General features: G+C 42.4%; 1 protein-coding gene across 3 annotated transcripts in view; it reads left to right on the top strand.

The window, feature by feature from the left end:
• The window catches only part of SHTN1 (shootin 1), a 58170-nt gene that overhangs the window by 27867 nt on the left and 3309 nt on the right, over window positions 1–26994 (top strand). For all 3 annotated transcript variants that reach the window (XM_048945064.1, XM_048945063.1, XM_048945065.1), the window contains 8 exons: window positions 9839–9985; window positions 10072–10225; window positions 12196–12301; window positions 14078–14160; window positions 16559–16668; window positions 16869–16922; window positions 19959–20079; window positions 20302–20485. In XM_048945064.1, coding sequence (XP_048801021.1) covers window positions 9839–9985; window positions 10072–10225; window positions 12196–12301; window positions 14078–14160; window positions 16559–16668; window positions 16869–16922; window positions 19959–20079; window positions 20302–20485 — 959 coding nt within the window. The remainder of the gene's footprint in view (window positions 1–9838; window positions 9986–10071; window positions 10226–12195; window positions 12302–14077; window positions 14161–16558; window positions 16669–16868; window positions 16923–19958; window positions 20080–20301; window positions 20486–26994) is intronic.

Below are 26994 nucleotides of genomic sequence, written 5' to 3'. Positions count from 1 at the left end.
CTCTGCTCTTGTGAGGCCCCATCTGGAGTATCGAGTCCAGATCTGGAGCTCCCAGTACAAGAAAGACAGGGAGCTGTTGGAGAGGGTCCAGAGGAGGGCCACAGAGATGATCAGGGGGCTGGAGCACCTCCCCTATGAGGACAGGCTGAGGGAGCTGGGCTTGTTCAGCCTGGAGAAAAGAAGGCTGCAGGGTGACCTCATTGTAGCCTTCCAGTACCTGAAGGAAGCCTACAGACAGGAGGGGAATCAACTCTTTGAAAGGATAGGTAACTGCAGGACAAGGGGAAATGGGTTTAAGTTGAATGAGGGAAGATTTAGGTTGGATGTCAGGGGGAAGTTCTTTAGTGTGAGAGTGGTGAGGTGCTGGAACAGCTGCCCAGAGAGGCTGTGGATGCCCCGTCCCTGGAGGTGTTCAAGGCCAGATTGGATGGGGCCCTGGGCAGCCTGGTCTAGCATTAAATGTGGAGGTTGGTGGCCCTGCCTGTGGCAGGGGGGTTGGAGATTCATGATCCTTGAGGTCCCTTCCAACCCAGGCTGTTCTGTGATCCTGTGATATCCATGCAATCTTGCCTCTTTCCTTTTTCAGGTGAGGCTTTCAAGTTACAGCAGGCTAAGTCAGCCGCAGCATTTCAGTGTGTTGCATGTAGTGATAGGGTCTGGGAAGGATAGTCACTTTTCTAGAGGCATTGAAGCATTGTGTTTTTCTTGAAAAATAGCTAAACTCACAAGAAAAAAACAACCCTAAAACAGCCAAGTGATAAAATAGAGCATTAATTGAGGTTTATGTGAGTTTAGCTGCTATTTAACACGTGCCTTTTCAATTACCTACTGCAAGGAACATTCGAGTTGAAAAATTGCTTCTGTGTGCTATGAAAGATATAAACTCTTGAAGAGGAAAATGAGGTGCTGGGTAGCATTATGAAATGGCTAGTGATTGCTCAGATGGCTTCCAGCTGGCAGTGTTGTTTGCCCCAGAAAACACTGACAAACTGTCATTCTGTTGATAGACCAAAGCTATATAATTTTTTTTCCCCCAGGTGCATTTGCTGTTTGCACTCTGGATTTTGAGAGTTCTGCACTTGGGCTGTATTTCAGACTTTTCTAACCTGTGCCTTGTGTGCAATATTTTCCTTAGTAATAGTTGGACTTCTTAAATAATTGTTTTACCAGGAGCTCTGCTTTTAAAGGCCGTTATAATCAGAATTGTGCGTTGTCATTATTTCAGATTTCAGATTTCAAAACTATGGCTGCTAGAGGCAAGTCTTTAGCCTTGAGGAAATCAGCTTCACATAGAGAGTTCTTTTGCTTTTTATCTTTGCTGCTGCTTTTTTTTCCTCACTCTTTTTTTGGTGGGAATAATTTTTTTACTGCCCTAGATCTAAGTGCATCCAGTCAGGGCTGGTAAACGAGGGCATGTTAGTAATCTTGAAACTGTATGGAGAACACTGAATATGCTTATTGTATTCTGTTAATATTGTGTTTTGTGCTGGCTATTTGATTTTTTGGGGTATGAAGAGAATCATATAGGAACATTTTAAGCAAAATGTTTTGTGGAATTGAGATAAAACTGTATGCAGATTAGAAAAGCTGGAAACTAGTGGTGATGAAGTTGAGCAGATACTGCTCGTGATCTCTGTCACGTGTGCTCTCTCTGACTGTGCTGTGTAAAGGCTGAAGAACTTCACAGCAGCTGAGCCAAGGTACTGCTCCTCTTTCTCCTCATTGCACCCATTGCACCTCTTTCCCATATTCCCCTTTGCAAGGTCACCATATTGACCTCTCAGGAAAACTATAGCTGCCATCTCCTGCCTGTTGTCAGGACCTCTGCCACGTGTCTGAAGTGTAACTGTACTTCAGGCAAAGCAAAGGCAGTCGACACATTTTTGCTCCAAAAGAATAAGAAATAAGAAAAATGCAAATAGTTTACTAGTAAATAAAATATCCTTTCCAGATTTGTGATGTGAGACTGGACTTAGTAGGATGTTGTTAAAATCAAGAGATATTAGAGAAAAATTCCTCAAGAGGAGCAATTTCAGAAGTCGTAGAGACGTAGAGCATCCTTCAAAGCCCAGTTACACAGAGCTGTGTGAGATGGAGCCCACATTCCTCTGCAGGACAGAACTGCCCACCTCCCTTTGCCACGGCTTCAGTGCCATTTGCACATCGAAATTGTGCTGTGGTGGGTTTTTGTTTGTTTGTTTTTCTTTTAGAAATAAAAAATCTTCAAATTCCATTGAGATTATTTAAGATAGAAGCATTTATTAGCAGCCATAAGTTTTTAAGTAAAATGTTGCCTATTTTTATTAAATATTTGTTTTGATTTTTTTAAGGCTGTTATCAGTTTGTGCCACAGAAGGCACAGACTGGTAACTTCTAAGCATTTCTAAAATTTGGGAAACCTGTAATATTTAATTGCCTATATTTTATTATAAATATATTAGCAAGGCATTTTAAAGAATCTTATGAGGCTGTGCAGTCATTCTTGTTTTATGAGCAGGTTTGGTTGGCTGTGATATGTGTACAATTAATATTTTCAGGAAACAACTTCCTGAGAATGAAGCATGTTCATTTAGCGTGCATTATTACAATATCTGTCTCACATTTCATACTGTTGCTTTATCTTCTGTATAGAACAATTATGTGCTTCTGTTCATTAACTGACAATAGAAGATTGTGTGTAAAGGTCTTGCATCTCTCAGATGTGAGTAATTTGTAACTGCATAGTTGAGCTGGCTTTTGGGTCATTCAAGAATAATATCTGGTACTCCAGGCCTAGAATGTTGCTTTTGTTCAGATGCATAACTGTGGCATTCAGACGTACATTTTGGAAGATATATCAAGGTATTTTCTGAGTTTTGAATAATGAACTGACACTCCAGCTGTTAAATACAACACCAAAGAAATTCTGGTTATTTGCTAATCAGGTTATTTGTTTTTTTTTTATTTCATGCCATTATGTTAAGATGGAAATATTCACCAATTAAATATCATAGAATCCTTCGAGTCGGAAGGGACCTTTAAAGGTCATGTTGTCCATCCCCACGCACTGGGCCGGGCCGTGCAGAGCTCCCCCAGGTGCTTTGTGGTGGCTGTCTGACAGCATGGTGTGTGGCCTGAACCCTTGCACCCCTGGAGCACTTTGAGATGGGAAATAGGCTCAGACTTGTGTGCTTGTCTGTGCCTCATCACTGCAGTGACTTTAGAGTAGTATATTTTACTGTGTTGTTTCAGTTTGTGATGTCTCCAGTTGCCTAGCTGTGGACGTTGTATATGCAGAGCTCTGCAGCAGGGGAGGCCACGAGCAGCTGCCACAGCTGTGCTCCAAATGATGCCCTTTCTGTCCTGTGCTTCTGACAGGAGATGGGGATTTGCCACAGGATGTGAGCAACTAGGGCTGCTGGTCTGAGAGGATGGGAAGGGGAGTGAGTGTGTGTGCAGAAGCAAATGCAGATGGGGTGAGAGAAAAGACAGAGAGGGAGCAAGTGCACCGGGGAGTGAGAGAACACTTGAAAATCAGCTTTTGATTAAAAAAAAATATAAAATAAAATCCAATGCAGCTTTAATTATAGTCATGCTGCTGGCACCACCATAATATATATTTAATTAATCAAAAATGATCCACCTTCACACATTAGAATTCATGCTCTTTAGAGATTTTAAAGAAACTGAGTAAATATTGTCAGCCATAGTGTGGAGAGCGGGAAGGAAAAAGAAAAGGGTTTGAAGTGAGTCACAATCCACTATGAAAGGTGCAGGAATCTGCATAAAAGAACTAAATAAATAGAGTGTGTAAGGGGTGGGGGCATGGAAAAATCTGTACCTACCTGAATAAAACAGGGTTGTTAACACAGGAATCTTGGCAGGCTTAACTAGAATTCTAGTGTCATGTTTTAAGAGACACTTTAAGATCTCTCAGCTCTTTGTAGAGCAGTTTATAAGCAAACAAAGGAAGGAAGAGAGTATCTTGAAGGCCACTGCAATAATATAGAGGCTAGCCCTGAAAAGCACTCTTCCACAAAGATGAGCAAAGTACAATACATCCAGCCAAAGCAAGCCAAAAGGGGTGGAACACAGTGCAAGATGTAAATTGAAAGTCTTAACAATGTAAAAATCCTAGGGGTTTAAGGGAAAATTTCTGGCATAAATGGTTGATTAAGGGTACACCCAGCCTTGCAACAATATTTTGAAAGGTAACAGTGTATTACAGTTGTGTATGCTGGCACAGGGCTGACAGCTGCACCTAAAGTTACTTCGGAAGCCTCCCTGAGAAGAGGCAGCGTGCTCCCAGTTAGCTGTGAGCTGTTCCTATCTCTGCCCTGCATCTCAGGTAAACACAAATGGAGTGTCAAACTGCTGATCACATCTGTTGGGTTCCTCTCACTCTCTTTGGTTTCCCAAATGTTTGTGGTTATCTGTAAAGTATTTTGTGATTCAAGAAGTTTCACTCAGAACTGTCATCCAGATAGATTAAAAACAAAGTGAGTCTGTAATACGCCTTGTACATCTTTGCCCTGCCTTTGCTCCAATTCTCACTACTTATTAATTTGTTCCCCTCAAACTGTCTTTACCCTTTACCTGTACCAGTGCATAGCTGATGCATTACTTAATCTGAGATTGAATCTTCCAGAATCGAATGGTAAAAGGTGGCTGTCATTTTATATCACTCAGGAAAAATTACTGTATTTCTTCACAGATGTCTGCACTACTCACGGGATTGATTATGTGCTATGAGTTCGGTTATCTCAGTGCTTTGTGTGCAGGCTCTGGAAGAACTCTTCATTGGATGCAATTGTGACTTTTGGGTTAATTCATGAGGACTTTTGTGTTAACGTGCTACATCTGTGAGAGGGTACTGCAAAGCCAGCACACATAGAGCAACTCTCTCTGCTTACAAGTGCAGCACTCTGCGTTGCCAAGGATGCTTTGACAGAAACTGGTGTCTGAAGATAATTAATTTGCAGTCCAGCTGATTGAACTGGAAATAATAATTAAAGAGAGTGGTTAGTGCTTCAGTTCTCCTAAGCTTGGATGTTAGAACTTTTGAAGCATGATCCGACACTAATATGTTTCATCAAGCTTTTTCCCAGGAACAAGTTTGTGAAATGGTGACAGATTAACAGAGGTATATAGGAAACTCTGTGGTCTCTCCTTTATTTTCTTCCCCCACCCCTCGTATTTTTTGTTGTATTTTACTGTTCAGGCACTTACTCTGGGGGGAAAAAATGAAGAGTTTTCCTTCTCTTTCATAAAATATTATAGATTATCTGGAAAGAGGGTAGTGACTGTTGGCTGCCCACTGCTCTGCCTTGCTTAAACCTGTGGTCCTGATTGACAGTCAGGTTGGTTCTGTGGTAGTTTGAAAATCTGGGGTTAGTCATTAGCTCTTTTGAAAATCCCAGTCTGTGGAATTACTGGAAATGCTCTGGTTTCCCATAACTCATGTTGTTCTTTGTTAAAGAGAATCTCACTGTGTGCCATCCGTGCCCTCCCTATTAGCTGTTTTAGTAACCTTGTCTTTCTGTTTGACATCTCAGGGTGGTAATTCTCTATAGGAGTAGGTCCGATCCAAGGCAGGAATATAAGCACCTGATAGAGAATTTTCAGATCTGACTAATGACGTGTGCACTTAAAGCTAAGCATGTGCTGAAGTAAGTTACCTTCAGAACCATTCATTTGTTGTAGCTTTTTTTCCTGAGTAGTGCTTCAGAAACCTATGAACCCACTAGAACACGCAGCCTTTGTAACTCACACTGGGCTCATGTCACTCCTCGATATGTAGCATTGAGCCTGAGTGTAGGAAGAGCATTTCTAGGTCAATGTCCAAACTATGGCTGAGTTTCTTAATGTGCTTTAATGAGGTGTGTCTGTTTATCAACTCTTCTGTCACCCCCCCCCCAACACTAGGCATTGTTTCCTGCTGTAATATTTGTATGCAGTGAAGCTCACGAGCCTACATGTCCTTGATAATACAGCACAGTTCAGCAGTTACGAAGTTTGAAGTGTGTATGTATACATATTTTTCCTTATTAGCCATTGAACTAAAACACACGCTTGGTCTTGCGTTTCAAATCCAGAGTGCCCCCTGAATTTAGAGCCACTTAGTGCTCTATTGAACTGTAATCAGGCAAGATCACTCTCTCTCCCACATCACATGAAGTCCTCCATACAGGCTGTTTGTTCCCTTGGGGAGATACAAGTACCTTGATCCTGCCTCTCTTGGGGACTCAATGCACATACGAAGGCAGCAATAGAAGGCCCCAGGTTATCTGTATTGCAAAAGACATTGGCTCCTGTAGATTATGGCATATGTAAATGGGTGCTTTACCACACCATGAGGTTGATTTATTGATTCCCTGGTAGGGTGTGGAGGAGATGGAGCTGGATTTGACATCAGGGCCAGCTGGTCAGTTGACTGATCTTGTTCTCTTTCCTCTTTAAGCTTCCAGATTTTGTCTCTGCCTTGATACATACGTAGTTTTATTCTACTTGCAGTGTTTGCCCTCGACTTTTCTTTCACTTTGTGCTGCCACTGATTGCCTTAAAATAGCAGTGCTGCAGTATTTGGATGTTATTCTGCCCTTCAAACTATAGCTAAGACAAGTATTTATGTAGTGAGTACTCAAATGAGTAATAGCGTAATAGAAATGTAGCAGCACACGGGTATTAAAGCATTTCCTTTGGCCTCATTTTGCTCCTGGGAGAAGAGTTAGTTGGAAAGCATCGAGTCGTACCCTCAGCATTGCTTGAACAGATTTTCTGCACTTCAGAGCTTCGGTTTGTAAACTCAGGGGGAAGATGTGCAGCTGGTTTGTACAGCACTTGCAGATTGTACAAAGAGGAGGATAGGTGTACATCCTTTGTGGTCTGCCTTTGTTGCAGTTTCCACGGATTCCCCCAGCACTGACTGACGTTTCTAGCATGGATGAGGATACTCAGCAGATAATTGTTGAGCAGGTGGCAGAGTCGGAACTAATCCATCAATTGGTTAAATTCCACCTGGTCCAAATAATCCTGTTAGTAGCTATTTTGCCCTTTCAGCAGTTTCTTTAGTTAATATTCAGGGTTGTGCAGGCAGACGGGTTCCAACCTCGCTAAAGCAGTAATTGTTTTAATTTAAAATTAGAATTGATTTTACAGGTCTCTTTTGTCCTGTGTCAAACACGCGGTGCAACCTCTCATAAACTTGCAGCTGGTTCATCACCAGCCCCTTTCTGTGTTATCTGCCATGACCATCGTGTCTGGTTTTGGCCTTTCATTTAGAATATGCTGGTACTTTAAATTACAGGAGTGGGCCTCAGTTCTGGAATAGACAGGACTCCCAGTGAGAAATTGGTTATCATGTATCTGGTTGCAAGAATTAAGTCAAAAGCAAGAAACACTTCTTTCGTGGTGGAGAAAACCCTTTCATGTATATTGTAAGAAGGAAAATACTTGCCATGTCATGAAAATAACTAATAAGGCTAATTGGGAATGAAGGACTTCTCTTTCCTCAGGTGACAAGTGAGAGGATGCGAGGCGATGGTCTCCCATAGTGCCAGGGGAGGTTCAAACTGGATGGTGGGAAAAATTTGGGGTGGTTCTGCATTGAAAGGAGCTGCCCAGGGCAGTGGTGGAGTCTCCATCCCTGGAGGGTATTTCAGAGATGTTGGAGAGATGTGAGTGTGATGCTAAGGGATGTGGCTTAGTGGTGGGACTTGGTACATCAGGTTGGTGGTTGGGCTTGGTGATCATGAAGGTCTTTTCCACCCTAAAATATTCTGTGATTTAGAGATGTATGACTTTTTCAAGATGCAGTTTCTCTTAAGAAGATAAAAGGTTAAAAAAATGCAGGAATCTCAGTACAAATGTAAACCTTCACAGGTTGAAGTGGGTAGCACTGATTCCCAGCTTCCTTTGCCTTCGAATTGTTCTTGCCACAGATGTGACTGTCTTGGTTTTGGGATGGGAAACCAACCCACCACGTGCATTTCGGCTCAAAGCAGTGCACAGAGTTCACAGCAAGCTCCCTTCCTGTACAGCATATTTGCTCCATGTGGCAAACTCGCTTCTGATGACATCCGTGCAGCTCTCCAGAGAGGCCACGCACTGAGTGCAGTGAGCAGGGGCTGGCTGTGATCTCCTGCTGCCTGCACACAGCCTCTGATGATGCCATGCCCCAGGCCTGCTCGCAGTGAGCCGTGTGGAAGGCAGGGGGAGGGTTATGCTCTTACCTGCAGTAAGCACTGGCAGTTCACCCCGTTTCATTGAGTAGGTCAGACAGGAAGAAGGCAAGCTCTTTCTCCGCTCTGTATGTGTTACAGTAAATTTGGGTTTGTTTTAAAACAAAGCACAGTACTGGGGCCTGCGTTCATTGTTTCCCCTTCATCGAATGCTGTCAGTTCTTTATCGCCTGCCTCGTGGTGCAGCACTGCCCGATGGAGTGTTCTCTATTGGCTTTATTAGTATTAAGGCCGCATCATTTGGTTCTTCTTGGCATGCGGAGTCAAGCAGGATACGTTATGAGTTCAGAGTTCAGGGCGGTCAGGAGGCTTCTCACCCTGCATACACTGCCAGAAGAGAGGTGCTTTCTAGAGAGGCTCAGAATGTCTGTGCAAATGGTAGAGTAGAGCACTTGCTTACAAATCTGCATCAGCTGATGGTTCTTTACAATCCGATTGTACTGAAAAAAGTACAAATCACCTGGCAGTGCAGTAGCACTGAGCAGGAAGAAACCATCAGTCAGTGTGTAGTACCTGGAATTTTGGCTGGTAATAAGCAGTGTAGAAACCTGGCAAAATCTCATGGAACTTTTGTACTTGAAATACTGCAATTTTTAAATATCTTCTTGCTTTTGCTGTGCTGTGGAGCAGCGTTTTCACAGTCTGAAGGAGCCTCTGGCTGTTCTCTGCTCTCCTGCTGTAAGTGGCACGCTTTGCTGAGTGCTCAGCATGACCCACTCCCTATTTCTGCTGTAAGAACAGAAACAGCTAAGCTTTGCAAAAGTGCAGACTCCTGTCTGGTGGGCACCTTTCTACCTGGGAAAGATGTCAGGATGCAGAAGAAATTCACCAGAGAATTTTTTGGGGCAGGAAATAATAATTCTTCTCCAAGCTCCTGAACAGACTGCAAGAAGCAGGTTTTCTCTCTTATGGGAATCTCACATGCTGATGTGGATGAAGCCTAGGAAAATGTGTGATATTTGTATCAGTGTCATGCCTCTAAACAGATGGATTTTTTTTCCTCATGTATCCATTCCCTGAATCTAAAGTATAACTGAAAAAGAGAAAACGTGAACTTCAGAAGTGAAAGTCTGAAATGGATCTGAGATGCCTTTTTTTTTTTCCAGGGCAAGTACATACACTGATTACACAAATGTGGGATGAAACGCATTTCCCAAAGACACTCAGTCATGTGCATAGCCAGGTGATGGTGCAGTCAGTGGCCGTATGCCAAGGCTGGCAGATGTGGTTGAGGAGATAGCTTGTGAATTCATAGGCTTTTCTTCCTCCGCCCTGAATCCCTTTAATCTTTCCAGAGCTCCCAGAACAGGGATGTTCATTTTTCCAGGAAATAAATGAGACACGCAGTTAAATCACTTATGCTGCCAATGTGCAGGTAGTAGAGGTGTAGCAGAGGGTTGTTCTGGTTCCTTTCAGTATAAGCTGGGTTCTTGTGAATTTTACTCTCAGTTTCTTTTTCCTTCTTTCTCACCACCTTCCCCTCTATTCCTACTGTATTAACTCAGTATTAACTTTGTTGCTTTCTTTCCAATTGCCTCTTCTTGTTTCTCTTTTTTCCAAGATAGCATCAGACTTTGTTTAACTCTTGTTTTTGTTTGGGGCTGGGGTTGTTTTGTCAGATGTTTATTGAACAAAACAAGATGAAAAGGCAAAGCCAGCTGCTTCTGCAAAATTCTGCTCCTGACCAGCAGCTTTTGAAGGCTTTAGATGACAATGCTAAGCTAACCCATGCATTAGAAGAAGAGAGGCTTCAACATCAACAAAAGGTAAAACTATTTTGCGTTTCATGCAGAAATCTTTGAAAGCTTCTTGAATTCAAGAATGAATTAATGCTATGGTTTGCCAACTGCAGGTCAAAGAATTAGAAGAGCAGCTAGAAAACCAAGCACTGCAGAAGGAGATTAGTCGTCTTAAACAGCAGCTGGAACTCTTAGAAGAAGATAAAAAGGAACTGGAGCTTAAGTGTCAGAACTCTGAAGAAAAAGCAAGGGACCTAAAGCATACAGGTAATGAGTTTACTTTTAGAAGTATAATTGAGTGAATAATACACATCTAATGGAATGACATGTGATGGATTTGAGACCCAAGAAGCAGCAGCTTTTGTGTAGTTGAGATCAGAGAGTCATAGAATTGTTTGAGGAACTTTTGAAGTCCATCTGGTCCAAATCCCTGCAGTGACAGGGACACCTATGGCTTCATCAGGTGCTCAGAGCCCCATCCAGCCTGACACTGAACATCTCCAGGAATGGAGCATCCAGCACCTCTCTGGGCAACCTGTGCCAGTGCTTCAGTACCTTTATCGGGACAAACATTTTTCTTAAATCCAATCTAAATCCCCTCTCTTTTAATTTGAAACCATTTCCCCTTTCCCTGTTCCAGCTGACCCTGCTAAAGTTTGTATCCCCTTCTTTCATGTAGTCCCCCTTTTGCTCCTGAAAGGTCACTCTCAGATCTCCCTGAAGCCTTCTCTTCCCCACACTGAACAGCCCCGGCTCTCAGCCTGTCCTCGTAGGGAGGTGTTCAATTCCATGCATCATTTTTGTGGCCCTTGTCTGGATGCTCTCCAGCAGGTCCATGTCTCTCCTGTATTGAGGACTCCACATTTGGATCTCAAGATCCAGGTGTGCATTTCCTGTGACAAGAGGTTCAGCAATTGCCTTCAGCTCAGAGCAGTCGTGTCTAGAATGCATGTGAAGGATAAACATTGTAAAACTTCTGTAACATAAAAACTCTGTTCTTAAATTGCCCTCCATCTTGTGGATGGATATATACATCTGAGTGGGTTTCTGTGTGAAGGAGTCATTCATATTCAGCCAAGATGTGCTCCTAGATTTAAAAAAACAACATTGAGTGAGGAAGTTTGTTTATTTATTGCTCTTTATTTAAATTTGCTTTTAAAAAGGGCTCCTGCTGTGTGCAGCCTTACTATAAGGACTGTGGGCCTATGCTTTGTTAATTTGGTGGCACAGTCTTCGCTTTCAGTCTTTTATTCAACTGAAGGCCTAAGCAGGTACTAATTTTAAGTATGATGCCTTGTCGTGAAAACACTTGAACCCCTGTCAAAGTCCCAAATGCTTATCATTAGATAAGACTCCATGTATAGTCACAGTTTTCTGAAACATATTCTTAGGAGCAGTGTTGTTAGCAGTGCTTTTTTGTTGGAGTTTTACATTACCCAGCCTTAAAAATACACCTAAGCAGGTTTCAGAGTTCTTCTCAGCTCTCTTTGAAAAGATCTAAACATGACAGCGGATTTTATCCTTCCAAATTGGTTTGTCCTTCAGAAGGAATTTGCCAACATGAAGTTTGTACCTGGGGTTTAAAGTCACTCCATTATTTATTTTTCTTACTTTAAATTGTAAAGACTGGAATTTCAATTGGAATTAGTCATAATGAGAACTGAAGAATTATGTGCAGAAGAGAACCATATCAAAGTGAGATAAGCCCGTTCCCCCTCAGCTTGAGCTATTTAGTGTGAGAAAAGAAGCCAAAGACCATCAGGAAGACATGATAGCAGTTTCTTGCCTTATCTTCATTAATTTCTCTCATCTCTTATTTAGTTTGTTATTTGTGGCTTCATATGATTCCATTCTGTATTCTGATGTACGTGAAGACTTGTTCAGCTTCCATGGAAATGCAGGAGGCTGATGTGGAGCCCACAGGCCCACATAGACTGCAGTAGCATGAATGTGATGAACTTTTATCCATGCTGAGATTTTATAGAGAGAATTCTGTTTGAGGGGGAGAGTCATTTTAGTTTCAAAAGTAGCCCAGGTTGCAGTAAATGGTTTAGTGGGATTTCTGTGCACCTGGGAGGCTGCTGTTAGTAGAAAATGTTGCCAAAAATAGGACTTCCTAGCAACTGAGTGGTTTTTTAGTTAATTAGTAGCTTTTTTTTTGCTTAAGAGGCCAAAGTTGTTCTTAGAGCAGATGTGAGAAGCAGAGATCTCACTGGAGGTTTTCTTCTCTTGGGCAGTTGATGAACTTCAAAAACGAATACACCAATCTGAAAATCCTGCACCTCCTCCTCCACCACCACCACCACCTCCTCTGCCTCCTCCTCCTCCTCCTAACCCCATAAGGTAAGTGCTTAAATCAAGAGTCTGTGCTTTTCTCTGCAGAATAAGTCAGAATGCAGAATATGTCACGAGTTTGCATTTGAATAGGAAAAGTGTCTTTGAATAAGAAAGATTCTTTCTGTCTGCCTTGGGTTTATTCTTTCCACTTTGCCAGCTGGACGCTCTCTCTGCTAACAGTCTTGCACCCTGACCAGTTGTGAACAGTGTTTGTCTTCCCAAGCCACAGTCTGAACTGTGGCTTTGGAGGAGGAGAGACATCTGTCTCCTCTAAATTTAGGAGATTCTTCTATTATTTACCTGATAGCTGTAATTATATACTTGTGAAATGCTTGTCTGAATCTGCTGCTAGGAATACCCCTTTGAACCAGAAGATATCTTGGGTTATAACTGTTGTCCCTTCATGTCAGATAAAATTTAGATTGAATTTTTCAAGGAACCATAAAAGAAGTGGACCAATACCATGTACTGGGCACTGCCCACAAATAACTGGAGTCCCAGAGCGTTTTATTTAATTTTAGGAACACAGCTAATGTTCATGTTGGCTCGATCTTTGCTTGAAATAAAACACGTACTGCAGTGCACTGTTGAAGTAGGGGGATAGATATTGGCACCCTGTTTTCTTCCATAACAGTCTCCATTTGGTTTAGAAATAGCACTTTCAAAAAGTCTTGGAAGTCTGAGAGCTCTCCTTGCCTTGCAGAAGCACTTGTTTTTGATGTTCTTTTCCTCCATTTAAATTGTTTTATTTTTAAATGAACTTGGATTACACTTTCTAACCTCTGTAATGGGAAGTACATACAAATGTCTTGGTAACTACTGGATTCAGTATGTTAAGACAAATGATTAGTGGGGAAAATTCAGACCTTTGTTCAACTTGCTCTATTTTTAAAAATCTAAACGTTTTCTGATCAGTTGTGTTAGGTATTTTACTCCTTTTATCTTCATTAATTCATTTGGTTTGCCTGCTTCTTTCTCATGATCATATAGCGCAAATTAACTTTAGAGTGATTTTTTTCTTTTCTTTGAGTCCTTTACTAATTGGGGTAGATAGCACTGTCTGCTTTAAGCCTTGTGGTAGCTAAAGCAGAGCATTTCTTTCAAGTATTGTAAAGTGTATGTGAGCATAAGCTATTTCAGAACCTCAGTGCTGGGTGTTCTTTTTATTCTGGAGTGGAGCTTTGGCACTTTGTCTCAGGGAGGTCTCCCAGCTTCTTAAAGAGCAGTGGGGAATGATGAGTCCCCCTGACATGCTAGATGCGACTGGGAGCATGTGCTTGGGCTTTAAATGAATCATTTCCTTGCCTGGATTTTTACGTTTTGACTGTAGTGAAGGGATAATTATTTAACACTGTAAGAAGATTGCAAACTTGGAATTGGTGAGAAGATACTGATCACCATATTTAAGTGTCCTCTGGAGAATAATACTTCACTTTGATATCTACAGCTCTTCCTTTTTTTTTCTTTTTTTTTTTTTAAGAGCTGGAACAGCTTCAATTTGTCATTTGTCACAATGAGACACTGTCCTTTAATATTCAAATCTGAAGTGTTTTGATTTGTGCCTAATGTCTGTTAAAAAGAAATAAATTTCTCTGGTGCATTTTGATGGGAGGCGTTGTGGGGGGTAATTCAGAACGTACATCTGCATTCAAGAACTGCTAAATGAGTCTGTTGTAAGTGGCTGTATAATCAGGTGTAAGCAAGCTGTTGGTGTGGCATGTTCAGAGTTCATTGGTGCAGTAGAGGACAGAGTGATAGTCTGCAGTTCTGTTTTCCTCAAAGGTCTCTCATGTCAATGATTCGCAAGAGGTCTCACTCCAACACCAACGTGAGCAAGAAGGAGAAACCACCTCAGCAGGAGTCAGGTATGGCTCATCTTTCACAGGTCATGTACATTGTTCACTAGACAAAGCTAGTGAAAATGAACTGTGTGTGCCAGTTGTTATGCAAATGCTTGCACTTGTCAGCATTAACGATTGCTGTCCGTGTCTCAGCATATTCATCTACCTTGCAGTCCAGAAATGTGATTGCAGCCCAGTTGTATGAGCTCTGAGATGACAGATGGTATCTTTGGCATTGTTGCTTTGCACATGTAAACCCTATCAAGATTCCAAGCAAATTTGCATAGCCCTCTTTAGTTATCCCCCTTCAACTGAGCTTGTGATCAACATCCAGTATATTTCTTCCAAAGGGATTTTAGTATGAGTAGTCATAAAGCTTAGAGAAGACTTGCTGTAGCCACAAGGAAGATCTTATCTTCCTACTTCTGGGTGTCGTGGTTATTAGAGACATCTGTGCAGTGATTTCACTCACTGATGTGACAGAGAAATTCATCTTTCATTTTTGTTTTTCTCCTGTGAGGAGATGGGTGTTCAGGTTTATCTCAGACTTGCAGGAAGGACCTGGTGAGGTGAGCACTCAGCTGGGTATGGAGACGTGCTGGGTGAAATGGATGGGGAGAATGTCTGGGTTCCGTTTAGGCTCCGTGCAGCTCGCTGGGTTGCAGTTTGGTACTGTCTGCAGCAGTTACACTACAGCAGCATTGAGAGACACAACCAGTGTGTAGCAGACATATTACATGGCCAGTGCTGTACCCATCCACAGGCTTCTGGAAGAGGCAGGACAAGCCAGCAGTCATGAAACAGAGTGCAGGTGATATATTGGATAATAGAGGGAAGCTTCCTGCTTAGAATGGCATCGATTTTGTGACTTCTTCTGTCCAGAGCCTTTCTGTGGAGCTAGTTTAAATGCTGCAGGTTTTATCCCTTGATCCATATCTTATGAAATTACCTCTCAAAGTTGACTATACTGCTAATCCTTTAATAATACTAAAAAACTAAAACAAAACAGTCATGTGCTGAGGTGACTCTGAATGCAAAATAACAGCTGGAATTCCATTTTATTGTTGTTTAATGGAAGCTGGAAACTTAGGTTGAGAATGGGAGTTAAGTACAGATTTATAGATGATCATGAGTGCCTTAAGTGGCAGAGCTAGTCAGATGAGTGTTGCCAGTTAAAAAAAAGACAGATTTGCCTCATTATTTCTCTCTCATAAAACAGTAGAAGTTTGTTTGTAGCAAATTGCTTAGCTTATTTGGTGCCACTTAAACAAAGAAGGGGGCTAGAGAAGGGAACCAGGGTGAAATGATGGATATAGGGTAAAACTGTTACAGAAAGAATTACTACTAGCTGATGGTTGCAGTATTGCAAGCATGGCTGGATTACTGGATGGCACCAACAAGAGAAAGAGGAAAGGAAGCATTATCACCCCTGTTATTTAAGGGAGGAACTGAGGAGTGAACTTGGACTGGGGGAATCTTTGGGAACTGGTGATCGGTCTGAGAAAAAGATTGCTGGTGTGGGTAAAATGCTGAGACATGACCTTGTGCTGAGATCTCTGATGGAGAGTCAGTCGTACCTTCCAGTAGCAATTAAATTACGTTCCCTTCGTTTATCAAGTTTACTTACCTTGAAGCATCCCAGATGTTTTGATTGTATCTTTTTGTTGAGAGTTAGAAACAGTGATTGCAGGAAACACTATGAAATTTACAACGAGTTCTCAAATCCTACTTCATTATTTACTAGGAAACTTTAACAGTTCTGACCTTTCTTCAATCACGTGAGCTGCTGCTTCTCTTAATGGTTGAATTGTTCTTAAGATAAAAATAAAAAGGGGGAAAAGTTCTTTCTTGATCGAGTTGTTATATCCAACCCAAGGCTTGTTTTGACCCTTGTTAAGGACTTAGGATGAGTGGTTTCGATCCCATACCACCAATTAAGCCTTTAGATTTGAAACAGCCTATTTGTGAAATTAAAGCCTGACATTAAATTGGCTTACAATACAGAAACTGCATTTCTATGAATCATCAATAGTACCCTGACAAGCAAGAGATCAAAAGTCTATTTAAAATTCTTATTATGTAAGGTACAGCGTTGCAGCTTTGAATAGCATCAACCGTATTTCTGCGTGTGTTTCTTTTAAGTGGTCTTTTTTCCCTTTTTGTCTTTTGTTGGAGTATCCAGAACTCTAAAGTTGACAGGTACTGTGCTGAGGTTCGTCACATAGCTTCCAGTTTCTCCTGAATGTCTTGCAGCCATGATAGAGAATCTCTTGAAAATCAGCCTGTTTCTTTCGTGATATTTGAGTTTGGGCTGGATGTGGCAAGCAAGCTGTTTAGGAGACTGTTTAACGTGTTATTTTCTTTCTGCTATTCCTCTGTAGTTCGTGTTTAGAATGTGGTATCCTCTTTGATTTTGGAGCAGGTGAAGAAGTTACAGATCTGAAGAGACAAGCTGTTGAAGAGATGATGGACAGAATTAAGAAGGGAGTTCATCTCAGACCAGTCAACCAGTCAAACAGACCTAAAACAAAGGTTGGGAATAAATAGCAAAGCAGCAGTATTATCTGAGCATAGTAATTTATACAAAAACCAAATTGCTATGGAAGATTCAAAAGAATACGTTTGCCTTGCATTCCTCTTCTGCTTTGCTTTGAGTTTATCATAGCCCATTCCATCTAGGCCAGTTTAGTAAGCATATGTTTTTTTAACATATGTGTTGTGTTTATTTACAGCCAGAAACACCAAAGCCCTCTGAAAGTGCAATGAAGGAATTAAAAGGGATCCTGGTGAGATCATCTGCCATTTATATTTCATTGTTTTTTTCTCGTGGAGCTGACGTGACCTTCTGTGCATAAAAGCTTGTAATTGAAAGTTCTGTATGAATATTTTGGTTTGAAGCAGCAGAGCAGTATTCTAGTTAATCCCTCAGTCATCCCCACTGTTGACTTCAGTGCTACTGAAAGAGTGGTTGTTGAGAGAACTTACTTTGGAGAATGCTAACCTGTTAACTGTGCTCCAGGTTTGTACGTTCCTGCCACTAGAGGGGTTCTTATGTTCTGCATCTACCATAGGATCTTTGGAGACTTTTCAGATAGTCACAGTGGGGATGCTTTGGTAGGGAAACTAAAGCCCCTGAACTGCACATCTAGATGGTCTAGTATTAAATGGGGAGGTTGGTGGCCCTGCCTGTGGCAGGGCGTTGGAGATTCGTGATCCTCCAGGTGCCTTCCAGCCCTGGCCATTCTCTGGATGGATGGAAGTTTATCTCTTATCATCAACTGCTGTCTCCCAAGGCATGAAGTTGCTTGATAGTGTAGACATAGCCTAAATAGAGCGAGAGCTCTCCAGTCTTTTTATATTTATATTTATGAACAAAGACATTAGGCTTGTATTTGGTCCTCCTAAACGGGCTTAAGCTTGCTTTTGTTTTGTCCTTAGTTCATACATTGTATTGCTTCTTTTGCACAAGTGCTAAAATTGTATCAAACACTCAAGAGCAGCCATAGTTCTTGCTGTCTGATTTTTGTGATCCCAGAACTTTTAAAGTTGAACTTTGGCATATCAGGAGAAATTTTGCCTTTGTAAGGTAGAAAATGGTAAAATCATTAAATGATACAGCTGTTGGAGGGTCCAGAGGAGGGCCACAAAGATGATCAGGGGGCTGGAGCACCTCCCCTACGGAGACAGGCCAAGGGAGCTGGGCTTGTTCAGCCTGGAGAAAAGAAGGCTGAGGGGTGACCTCACTGCAGCCTTCAGTACCTAAAGGGAGCCTACAGACAGGAGGGGAACTTAACTCTTTGGAAGGATAGATAACAGCAGGACAAGGGGAAATGGTTTTAAGTTGAGGGAAGATTTAGGTTGGATGTCAGGGAAATTCTTTAGTGTGAGAGTGGTGAGGTGCTGGAACAGCTGCCCAGAGAGGCTGTGGATGCCTCGTCCATCCCTGGAGGTGTTCAAGGCCAGGTTGGGTGTAGGTTTGGTTGGTGGCCAGGTTGGTGGCCCTGCATGTGGCAGGGGGGTTGGAGATTCATGATCCTTGAGGTCCCTTCCAACCCAGGCCAGGTGATTCTGTGAGGAGGAGAAAGGAAGAAATAATCTGGAGAGCCACCAGACCTTAATGCCAAGCTGTAATTAGAGGGGCACATAATTAAATATGGAGGTAAAAAGAAAAGGAAAATGCAACATATAGGTTGCTTTAAATGGAACTCCATGCGTATGTGCATTGTTTGCTGTGGTGTGCTGTTTGCACTTGTGCAGACTCAATGACCCTGCTGAAGGCCCTTTCATTTTTTAATAGCTGTTTCATTTCTTTGATGCTGTATCACTGACATCGAGGGAGACTTGATTATGTACTTTGGAGGAAGCAGAAGGAGATCTATAGTTACAGTGTCTGACTTGTTTTTGGTTCTTAAGGATATTTGCAGTGTAAGACATGCTAAATAAAACCCAGTTCCAGTCTGCTCTTGAGACCAGTCATTATACACAGTCAGACAACAAACATGGGGGTGGGATGTGATGGAGTAAACGTTTGTTGTTACTATGCTAATTATGCATTTCATGTAGACCTCCATATAATTGTTACAAACAAAGCATTTATGTTCCATAAAGCACAGAGTTTGAGCAACTCAGTTGCTCAGGTTGCTTTTGTGCATGTGTGATAATACAGATCTGCAGCACAGCGCTCAGAAATCGTGTATTTTCTCAGTTAAATTTCAAATAGGCGTCAAAGAAAGTATTTTGGGAGCAGGATGTGGTGGAGGTGAGGATTTAGTTATTGTGCTGGAAGCCTGAAAGCAGCTCAGCTTTTGTTGCTTATGGTGACACTTCCTTTTGTCGTTGCCTGTTTCCACTCATCTTACATTTGTCAACTGAAGTTGTTAAGGATATTTTATTTATGCTCTGGAAGAATGTATAGAGTCTGACATGTTTTGGAAGACTGAGTAAACAGACATCCTAGAGATTCCCAAGGATGGCAAGACTTGGAGGGAGACTGAGACAGCATGTGGATGCCACATTTTCAGTTATATGATAAAAGTTTTGGAGAAAGTTTACATTCAAGTGGATGCTGTTCAAGTAACTGACCTCTCAGGTGGGAAAGGCAAGCAGTATTTTCCATGTGCCTATTGAAATTTGTGCAGGCACCTTTGGGAAGTTCTAGGCTTCAATTAAAGCCTTCTCTTCCCCAGAAGCAAAATGCTGCTGTCACAGCTTAGCTGAAACAAAATGCTAACACTGGCATAAAGCAGTGACAACACAGCAGTGGATTTCTATTTTGCATGTGTAAAACACTATTTTAACCTGAGAGCTGATCCTGTGTGTCAGAAAAACCATCACGTATTTGCAAGTATGCTCACTTTTATGCCACATCAATCAGATTCTATGATATAATAACATGTTGCAGCTAGTGCATGATGACTTCTCCAGGTGTGTGCACACCTAAGTACAACACAAGCACACTAAATGCACAACGTGCTGGGTAAGTGGAATGTGGCATCTTGCTCATAGAGGTGCTGGGCAGTGTTTGAAGATCCTTTAAATTTTAAGAGGGAGGAAGACGGTGTTTCTCTGCAAGCATCAGAGTTTGTTTATTGCAGATCCACAGCATCATTTCTTAAGCCTGATATCAGCCCTCAAAGGTAGGCAGGTATGGTTAATCCATAGATAGGGTTTAGATGCTCTCTGTTCAACTGTGGGGAGTTTTTTGACTGCTCTAGGACTGCACTTGTCTTCCAGAAGCTTAGAAGGTTGTCACATAGCACATGGAGGGGTGGTGTGGTTTGTTGTACGCTCAGAGAGCTTTGTATGCCTGTTTCTTGCTTTAGGAAACACTGAACAAATCCACCAGTTCCCGAAGCTTGAAGTCCCTCGAAACAGACAGTGGTGAAACAGAGCTGGAACGAGTTCTGCGACGTCGGAAAGTGACTACTGACCAGGACAGTGGCAGTAAGTGCCCTGACTCCTCCATACACCTCTTCCTGCTCCTGCCTTGTGACACTCTTGAAGATTTACTTTCTCTTCCATACCATTGCTGTTTCAGCCATTATGTCTTTAAAATTGCTCTTTAAAATTCCATTTTGATTTCTGCAGGTGACTTGAGTTCTTATGCTTTGTCTCTAGACCTGCCAACTTGGCTAACACAAGCTTTAAACTTTCTTTGGGTTTTAGATCCCACTGGAATCTTGGCCACATCAGAATCCAAATCTCTGCCTGTGTTAGGTTCAGAAGCCAGTGGTGTACAAACAGCATTGAAGAAGAAAGATTTGGAGACAGAATTCAGTTCCAAAGTACCCGATTCTGGTCCTGTTTCCAACCAGCTGAAAGGTGTCACAGAATCCAAAGCTATGTTACAGTAAGTAATGCAGTTTCCTGGATTCCTTTCAGTACCAGATCACTTTAGCTGATGCACTTCGAAAGTGGTTTCACTTCAGTGTTGCTCAACAGGATAAATGTAGTATCTACAGCTGTTTGCCAGTGACTCCTCAAATAATTCATGTTCATGTGGTGACAGTTGAGTTTCCTGCAGTGAAGCTCTTTTCCTGCAGAATCTGTGATTGTTGTTTGGTTAAAAAAATATAAATTCTTCTCTACCACCAAAAAAAAGACCTGAAGGTTTTTGGAGGAGTAGCAAAGTTGAGGACTCTTCCATATCCTGAAAAGCACATTTAGTTACATAGGTAACTCTCTTTTTAAGATATTTTGAGCTCTGTATTTTCCATATAGCAGTATTTTCAGATAGAATCATAGAAGTCATACTGGTCTGTATGCAGTTGTGCTGGGTGGTTCCTGTTGGAATGAAATGAATGCAGGCTATGACTCTTCAACATTTTTGGATACAAATTGTGACTGACCCTCAAGATTAAGGTTCTTCAGAGGAATATTAAAAAAAAAAAGCAGTTGTTACTGTATTTGCACAGACAGAGAGGGATCTTTTATCGCAGTGGATTGAAGATCCAAGGTGTCAGTTTGGTATCAAGGAGTCAAACCTGCTTCAGAAGTATTTATTTCAGACAGATCTGCTGGAGGATTGGCTTTGTAGCAGTACCACGCTCCTTGTGATGCTGGACTGTGCACTTGGAAATTCTCCTCCTATCTGTTCTTGTGATCTGATATTTACTTCACTCTCCTGCAGCTACTTTTATCATTAATTTTTGAATGGGTGAAGAGCCCAATTTCCTTTCGGTGCCCTTCAGCTTTATTTAATTTACACTGAGTTTTAAAAGCAGACCCCTTTTTCCACTCATGTGTTTTCCCCTTTTATTTCATTAAAGTATTCTTAGAAGAAAGGCGATCTTCATTTTAATTTAATCAGAAAGACGAAGATTTGTTCAGCAGGTAATTGGATGTGCATAATGCTGCTGCATTTTCTTGGACTGACGGAATGGTTCACCCTGACAGAGAGGTGAAGTTGTTCCCGAAAAATCCTGTGTTTGTAGTTGGTGGATTTCCACAGTTTTGAGCAGATAACCTTTAGCAAAAAACACAGCAACTCCCACCACCTTTTGTCTACCTTTTATTCCACCAAACTAAGTGGAAATTGCATTTGCAAGAAAGGAAATGAAATAATTGCAGGCCCCAAGGTCTTGTAGAATGCGTGGTGAATTGACAGTGAAAAGGATCTTGTGTTGACAGTCACAGTTGTTATGTGTTATAAAAGCATACGTGAAGCTCAATTTATTTCTCAGCTTGCCTATTCAGTGACATCCTAAAAGACACATTTCATTTTAATTTATCTGCTTAAAGCATTGAAACAAACGTGATGGGCCAGATTCCTCAGTGCTGCAGGGCTTCTTTGCGCCCACCGGTGTAAACCTGGAAAGGCTCAGCACTGAGGATGGTTTTCCAATGGGAGAGAGAAGGTGCCGGGGCCCCCCAGCGCTTCTGCTGGGCTGGCAGGGAGGAGTGGAAGCAGCTAAGGTGCTGCTAAAGTGCAGTTACTTTTCTTTGCCCCCCGGGTGCTGCTTGTAGCAAAAGTGAGCAGAAGCAGCCCCCAGATTGCGGGGAGTGCAGTGCTGCTGTGAGACAGGGCTCATTTGAAGCAGATACCTGAAGGAGGTTCATTTGTCGTACGCATCTGACAGCTTGGATCTGTAAGCAGGCAGCATTGCAGTGTTCTAGGCTTCCCTGGGCATATCTGTACAGGCAGTTTAGTTTGGACAATAGTGCATTTCTGAAGGGAATCTCCCTGTTGTTCCCTTTTGCTGTGCTCAGGCGCTCATCCTGCAGTGGTTTCAGTGCACGAACTGAATCCCCGGGTTCACTGCAGGGTGAAGCAAAGTCAGGGATGCGATGCAGCCTTTGGTGGCTGGCCCAGGGACCACGCAGGAGCTCGTTCAGTGCGTAACCCCGACGGGTGTTGTGAGGACAGGGTGCAAAGCACAGGCAGTTTCTCCCTGCTGCACCGCTGTTCCTAAAGCAGTCTGCGTTAACTAAACAAACGGCATGCAGCTTTCAGCAGGAACCCTTCCTGACAAAGGCACACAAAAGACTTATTGTGGCACTTCTCATTCATACCTGAGGTAAATCGGTGCAGCTGTCTCATCATTTGCGATTCCTTGAAATCTGACAAAGGTGTGACCTCCCTCAGCTGTTTGCAGCAGCAGCGAACCTTTTATAGCAGGCAGAGGATGGCACGTCTCATAATCCCCAGGTGTCTCTTCCACTGCACTACTTACCTCTTTTTTTTTTTTTCCAGCTAGATTTTAACGTGCAGCTTCTTGCAGAAAAGCCCTGCAGATGGTCGTGCATGAACTGTTTTCCTTTGCTGTGCTGTCCCTTTACTAAGACTTGTGGTCTGAAAGAGGCAGGGTAATACTTACAGATATTTCTTTTGTTCACTTTAAGTGCATCTGTTCTCATGGAGTAAGCAGGATGCATGTTGGAAAATGTCTGTGAACAGCAATGACAGAAGTTGGCTCATTGAGTGAAGTCCTGGCTCCCACACCAGCACCGACTCAGTGACAGCCTAAATGCTGATGAGACAGTGAGATTGCAGTCTTTGATTCAAGCAGGGCTCCATGCATAACGTGGTTATTGCTACAGCTCAGTGTTTCCCAAGCATCACCCCCAGCAGAATCGGGTGCTGCTGACTGGTTGCCAAAAGAGGGATAGAGGAAAAAGGCTGTAATGCAAGTCAGCGTGGTTCACTCCAAGATTTCGTGGTATTCAAACTAATTGATGATAACTTGATTGATTCTGAAGGAAAATGTAGGGTATGAACCACAAGGGTTGGGGTAATTTCAGAGCAGGAAATTGCCAGAACAGAGGTGTGCTGCCTTGAAGCAGATGGTTTGGAATGTGTGAAGTTTAGCTTAGCTGGTGGTGAGGGGAGATGTAAATAATGAGTCCTAGAGAGGGACTGAGGCTTTATCTTGGTATTCAGGTAACTTCCTCTGGAAATCGTTTCCCAGATGTTTAGCCCAGCATGGGTGTAATTCTGTGACAATTGCTTAGAAGACAGTGGGTGACAATGTGGCCCTCTTGGGATTGCAGAGCGTTTTGTGACTCCCTGTGGTGCAGAGGCACAGAAGGGAAAGGTGTGTCTGGCTCTGCCCCGTTTTGTTTTTCTTTTTCCTGTTCCTCCCCCCAGAATTTGGTAAACATTTTGTTTCTGGGCAGCACAGACCTCTGTTAACAGGGAACCGCAGAGAGGGTTAGTCTTAATCTCATGATTTTATACAATTAAAGGATTTGTCCTCCTTCTCCTGGCTGTAATCTTAGTACCCCTGAATCATCCACCAGCTCTGCAGGAAGCGGCTCAGCCACAGCGAGGCAGAGCTACAAAGGTTTTCCAGGGCAGCTTGAGCATGGGCAATTTGGTCTGAACAACAAATGAAGGAAATGATGGGATGTTCTGAAAGTTTGAGGTCTCCGTAGTTTTAACTGTTTTCAAAGGTACCGTCCCGTGTTCTTCTTAGACTGTGCGCTGTGTGCTCTAACTCACTGCAGGCAGAAGCTCTTCAAGGCTCCTCATGGAAATTAATTTGCTGATCTTTTTTGAGCGTTTTCGAAGCAGTGCCTAAAATGGGAACATTTGCCATGACTTGATCCTGCATAGCAGTCAGTCTGCAGTCACACTGCTCACTGCTGCATCGACCACTTCTGCTTGGCTGAGTGCAGCAGAGGCACTTCTGAAATGGAGAATGGTGCTTTCTTCATGAGCACCTGTTGGCCAGACACCAGCAAAGGAAGGAGCCAGCAAACTAATTGACTTGCGTCACTGTCTGCATCCCCTTGCATTGGACAGATGCTTAACTGGAGCCTTGTTCAGGCTTGTAATTGGTGTCTTTCTTATTATTGTTGGGTTCCTTTGGTTCCACTGTCGCTGTGTTAAAAATTGTGAAGTATTCAGTAAGCAGGGAAGGGTTTGAGGAAGGTAAAAGTGAGGCAGGTCTCAGCTGGCAGACCCCTAGGGCAGCAGTATGGGGGGGACAGTGCAATGAGGAGCGCCTGGGATGCTGCTCTCTGCAACTCGACCCAATTGAAGGCTGATAGAGATGAGTTTTGTCACTGTTTTTGTTGCCCTGGGAGCGCATGAGCTTCACTGCAGGAGCGATGGTTGTCTTCAGTGTTGGGGTCTTGAAGGAAAACAGGAATGGTGGGAGGTAGGTGGGTGGTATTTACAGGCATGAGAAGCTGTGGCCACGGTTTTTAAGCTTCATTGGGGATTGAAGTGTTGGTGAGCAAAAGGCAGGTTAGCTTAGTGCTTTGAATCTCGTCATTTGGGCAGTAGGGAGTAGCACTGGTTGAGTTTGATTTGGAGTTTAAGAGCAATTTGATTTGAAGAGGGGCTACAGGTGTCTCAGTGCTCCAGAGCAGGGACCTTGCTGAGAGACAAGGACTGCTAATTTGGTTGAATGGTCCATTTAGCCTTTTGCTTTTACATATTGTCAGAAAACTGGATGAGACTTCTTCCCAAAGTTTTTTGCAATATTTACATAACATCCTGGTTTCTGATGGAAAAATGTTTCAATAATTTCATGAACAGAGCATGAAGGAAGGTTGAATCATAGGAAGGTTATCATCTGAACTGGAGGAAACAAAGAAAATCCGAGTCTCAGTTGACTGTCTGATACTTTGTCCTTTTGTATTCTTACTGTAAATGATTTACAAAAGGCCCAGCAGCTCTGCTTCACTGATGATCCCTTGGTTGTAACCCTTCTATTGCTTTTGATCTCCTATTGCAAGCAGTCCTTCTTAAAGCTGCATGGAACTTTGTATCCCATACCATTAATCTAAAAAGCGTTTGTCCTTTGAATCAGGATGTGATGTACAGGTTTTATGTATTGAGTCACAAAAATGTATGCAGACCTATGAACAGTTACATCTGAACAATAGAACGAGGAGCTCCATTTCTGACTTACAGCCGTAGTGGGACAAACAGCAAGAATACTGATAGTGATATTAGCAATCTCAGGGAGGGAAGAGCTTTGCGTAGGGCCAGGCAGAGCTACCTTGGCTGAAATCTGTCATCATCCAAAGCTGGCTAACTACAGCTGTACTAATTGCTTTTTCCAAGCTTTATCTGTAATAGCAAAAACTGTTCTTTGAAAGAAGGCACCAAAATTATGTTCATTCTTGCACTGAAATTTTATTGTGCCTGCATTCTGCTCTTGACAACTATTGAACAGGAGCTACAAATACCTAATAAATAGGGTTAATGATCTCCAACAATACCTCGGCTCTAACAACAGCACTGTCAGGCTGGTGCTGCAGCAGTGTAAAGGATTTGAAGAAGGGGATGCTAGCACAACACAGTCTGAATAGTAATTCTTATTTTTATGCTTGAAACTCTGGTTTAATCACTGGTTTTCTCCATTAAAGTACTTTATATCGACATCTTTCATTTTTCTGACCTTTGAAGGTGGTAAATATGATTGCTGTTTTATCCATTTTTGTCACAAATGAAACAGACTTCAGAGCGTTTGGCCGTGCATCAGTTGTTGGAATGCTGCCATACACTAATGCAGACTCCCCACTGTGAGCCCAGTGAAGAATTATACTTTGATTCACCAGATTGTATTAAATAGTCCAGCTGTTGGGATTTGAAAGATAGTTACCTCCAAAGTGAAATAGAAATGAACTTGGCATTTATGGCTTTGACCATTTTTATAGTGTTGGGCAATCAGCTTTTCAGAGGTAGCACTTTTAAAAATAACCCTCTTCTGGTTACGCTGGTTTAAAAACTTTAATTTGCTTTAATACTTCACCGTGTGTTTCCTGGAATGATTGGCAACTTTTGCATAAAATAAAAATTATTTTGCTTATGATATCACTTGCTTCCGATAGCAATCAAGTGAGTCTGAAACTGCATCTATTAGCACCAATTTCTGAATTAATTAACGTACAGCAAAGTTCTGATGTTAGAGACAACTCTTGTAATTAAGGCTTCAACGTGGAATTTCATTCAGTACATCCAGAGCTGAGATAATGCTCTCTGAAATGGTGAGTGTGACAGCTGCAGTCTGTGGGAACACTTATGTGTTTTATGAGTACTGTGTTCAGTTTTGGGCTCCTCACTACAGGAAAGATGTTGAGGTCCTGGAACGTGTCCAGAGAAGGGCAGCGAAACTGGTGAGGGGTCTGGAGCACAAACCTTATGAGGAGAGGCTGAGGGAGCTGGGATGGTTCAGTCTGGAGAAGAGGAGGCTCAGGGGAGACCTCATTGCACTGTACAACCTCCTGAAGGTCCCTGGCAGTGTTCAAGAGGCATCTGGATGACGTGCTGCGTGATGTGGTTTAGTGCTGGTGGTGGCAATGGTGATGAGGAGACGGTTGGACTGGATGATCTTGTAGGTCATTTCCAACCTTGTGATTCTATGATTCTGTGCCTTTAACCTGCACACTGACTCTGCTGCTCGG

Source organism: Lagopus muta, chromosome 5, assembly GCF_023343835.1.
Source record: "Lagopus muta isolate bLagMut1 chromosome 5, bLagMut1 primary, whole genome shotgun sequence".
NCBI classification, from domain to species: domain Eukaryota; kingdom Metazoa; phylum Chordata; class Aves; order Galliformes; family Phasianidae; genus Lagopus; species Lagopus muta.
This window is presented reverse-complemented; position numbering and strand designations above follow the sequence as displayed.